Source organism: Sinocyclocheilus rhinocerous, unplaced genomic scaffold (assembly GCF_001515625.1).
Source record: "Sinocyclocheilus rhinocerous isolate Xijiao unplaced genomic scaffold, SAMN03320098_v1.1 scaffold1566, whole genome shotgun sequence".
Taxonomy (NCBI): Eukaryota; Metazoa; Chordata; class Actinopteri; order Cypriniformes; family Cyprinidae; genus Sinocyclocheilus; species Sinocyclocheilus rhinocerous.
Window position 1 is genome coordinate 295,939 of NW_015657516.1, and position 3,673 is coordinate 299,611.

Consider the following 3,673-nt stretch of genomic DNA (forward strand, 5'->3'; position numbering starts at 1 on the left):
ATAAAAGCCTACATTAAAATCTGTCATATAAATAGGTCTTTTCATTAGAATAAGATTCTAATTAAGATGCTAATTAGATTAGTGATTGCCACCATTGATGGACAAATTTTTTTAATAATATTAAAAATATCTGTATGACATTATATTCTGCAGTTCTTCCCTGTTGTACCGAATAGGCCTATCTATACTTTTCAAATTATCATATCGAAGTTAGAAATTCAAATATTGTGACAAAATTAATTTTGTAGGGTGCCACAAGTTTGTTAAAATTTCCAAAGGGTGCCGCGACTAAAAAAAGGTTGGGAAACACTGTTATAGACTTTTCATTAAGAACCCTAAAGAATCATATCAACTTGTGGAAAATGGGCATCTGATGACCCCTTTAAGGGGATCCCCTCCTGCTCAGGCCCCCCATCTGGATTTCTTTCACTCCCTGAAAGAAAACAAAGAAAACACAAAAGGTTAAAAAGTTTATATTTATGTGCAAAGATAATCACATTTAAAAAATCAAAGTATTCTGGAAATGGAAATTAAATCGAAATTGAATATTTTGAAATGTAATTATTTAAATTAAAGCGGAAGTATGTGATTTCCAAATAAAGCCCAAATAAATTAGATCACCATGTTACTCACCATGGATTGTAACTTTGAATCTCTTGTATTTGGTCTCTCGGCTGCTGATGATCAATAGTTTATAAACTCCAGTGTGTTCAGTTGTGCTGTTTGTGATGGTCAGAGATCCAGTCTGATGATCCAGTTTCAGTTTGTTTCTGAATTTCCCTTCATTGCCATCATATGTACAGAAACATGCTTTATTTATTTCACTTCTAGCGATGAGACTGTCTTCGGGTCCAAACGTCCACAGCACCAGATCATCTTTTTGTATTTCAGTATCGTTGTGTAGCATGACTGAACCTCCCTCCATTCCTTCTCTTTAATTTTATCCCAGCACCACACAGAAGAGTAAAAACATGAATGGTATAACAAAATTAACTCCCGTCTGATTAATTAGAGGGCAAGATGATGGATTTTTGTTTTGCACATAAGAAATAACTGTATTGGAGCTGTACACATTTTAAGCATGACCTGCCTTTCGTCTTTTTCTGTTCAAAAGATTCCTGTGTACATTTATATCACCTCTTTACTGCAATAATTTTAAACAATACGTAAATCCACTTTTATGGTATAAATTTGATATGCAAAATGTGTATAGCACTAAATCATTAAAGCAGTCATAAATACGACTGAGTTACTCACCGTGGGCAATAACCCTGAATCTCTTGCATATGCTCTTTTTGCCGCTGGTGATTTGAAGTGTATAAATGTCTGAATGAGCTCTGCTGATGTTCCTGATGGTCAGATCTCCAGTTCGCTGGTTTAACTGCAGTCGGTCTCTGAATCTCCCATCAGGACCTTCATAGAATAAGGTCTGATTGGTGGCTCGGTTGAGTTCGGCGATTAAAATGTCTTTATCGCTAAACTTCCACAGTATCCTGCCATCATTCCTCAGCTCAGTAACACCAGTTTGTAGAGTGACAGAATCTCCAACTGTATATTTCAGATTATTCACTGCCAAAGCAAGAGAAACATGTAGAAGAAATGTGTGAATGTGAACATGAATATGGTAATCTATATTTTGATTATTTTGAGCTACTCACTCCAAACAAGAACATTGAATTTCTTGTACGAGACTTTATTGCTGCTCTTGATCTGCAGTTCGTAAACTCCAGAGTCTGTGCTTCTGGTGTTTGTGATGGTGAGATCTCCAGTTCGATCGTCCAGCTCCAGTCTGTCTCTGAATCCATCATCACCAACATCATAGACAGTGCTCTTATTGGTCTGTCCATCAATTTTGGCTATAAGGGCATTTTTAGGCTCAAAATTCCAAAGTATCTCATCATCTTTCTGAAGTTCAGTAACACCGGTCTGCAGACGGACATATTCTCCTTCTGTGAATTTCCGTGTGTCCTCTTCATTTCATAAAGAAACAGAAACACATAACACATGCTGACGTGAATGTGGAGGTGAACAATTCAAAACCCACTAAGGAGCCCAATGAAGGTCAAAAACAAATAAAGTAACATATTGACAGACAATACTGTAGGATATTTGAAGCGCTTGAGTTGTGCACCTCGTACGATAACTTTGAATCTCTTTGTTTTTGTCGCTTTACTGCCAGTGATCTGTATCTGATAATCTCCAGAGATTGGGATCCTGATGTCGCTGATGGTCAGATCTCCAGTCTGATGGTCCAGCTGTAGCTTGTCTCTGAATTGCTCAACATTGGGGTATGAAATGTTACTGGCATTTTTGTAGATTTCTGCAATAACCAATTCTTGAGGTCCAAACATCCAGACCACTTCATCGTCTCTCTGGATCTCGACTGCACCGGTTTTTAGTGTTATAGAATTTCCCTCCTTCACTGACACGGCCTTCTTTTCTGTCTCAACATCAAGTGAATGGGGAAGATATTAAATATTTCAAAAGATGTTTCATTGTTCAACTATTCAAAAATCTATTTTTTGGTGAATTAATAAACTACTGTAAATTGAGTCCCATTAGAAACAGTAGATCTGCTCCAAAACTTTCAATTTGAGTTATAAGCCATTTTGTTTGGAGTTTGATTCAGTTTACTGAACAGTGATCTGATTGGTTTTTAAGTCACTTTTTAAATGCATTTCTAGGGTGTTAGAGCTTCCTTTAATCTTTCTTCAGTAAGAACAAGAATAATTCCAAGACTGTTTATCACAGAAAAAGACGATTTTTTTCTGCTAAATTGTTGGCTCCTTAAACAATAATAGGCTTTGAATTAAACAATTTGTGGTTCAGTCTAGAAGAAAACATGGTAACTAATTACTCTTTTAAACAATTTTACTCCTATATTCGCTGTAGATAACACTCACCTTTCTGTTTTTTAGAGTATTTTAACATGTAGCACATCACACCCAAAGCTGCAGCCACTAACAGAAGTATACAAAGACAAATCAGCACAATATAACCAGCAGACAGACCCGGATCTGGAACAGCTGAAGAGAGACAGTCAAACACATGAAACATTTCATTATGAGGGAACATCTAAATTACACTCTTTTAATGCGATTTGACATGAACGTGTCATACCGACAAAAATATTGAATCTCTTGTATAGTGTTTCTTTACTGTTGGAGATCTGTAGCTGATAAACTCCAGCATCTGTGGTTCTGACGTCTCTGATGGTGAGATGAATTCGAAAAAACGAAAAAAATCATATTACCATATCTTAAATTACTGTTATGCTATTATGAATATTCACGGTAATTTTTTAATACTATATTTAAAATAAGATTATGAAAAGAGGCAGAAATATGTATAATAATAATAATGCTCTGCTTACCATAGACTTTAACAATAGGCTGCACGCCTGATAACGAAAACAGTGTGAAACTGAAAGTATGAAGAACCGAGCCTACTTACGGTCCAAAAATAATGTGAAGGAAAATAGCAATAATAGTTTCTTCATATTGCTGTGCTGTAGGATTCTCAAGCTCATAACCATGACTCGATCGATCAGTAGAGTTACCGTCGCAGCGGAGACGCGCGCGGTGACAACCGCCGTCATGGGTGGCACCCTTTAATGAAATGTAAGATATGCTGGTAATGACATCATAAAACAACCAATGTTGATTCATGAGTT

General features: G+C 36.3%; 1 protein-coding gene across 1 annotated transcript; it reads right to left on the reverse strand.

Annotated features, from left to right (window-relative positions):
* Nucleotides 1–749: 749 nt before the first annotated feature.
* LOC107721245 (uncharacterized) lies at nucleotides 750–3,201 on the reverse strand. Its single transcript, XM_016529173.1, has 6 exons — nucleotides 3,121–3,201; nucleotides 2,904–3,026; nucleotides 2,132–2,440; nucleotides 1,659–1,970; nucleotides 1,258–1,569; nucleotides 750–932 (listed from the first exon to the last, which is right to left on the reverse strand). The coding sequence occupies exons 2-6, from the start codon at nucleotides 2,938–2,940 to the stop codon at nucleotides 817–819; spliced, it is 1,086 nt and encodes a 361-aa protein (XP_016384659.1). The 5' UTR covers nucleotides 2,941–3,026; nucleotides 3,121–3,201; the 3' UTR covers nucleotides 750–816.
* Nucleotides 3,202–3,673: the final 472 nt, after the last annotated feature.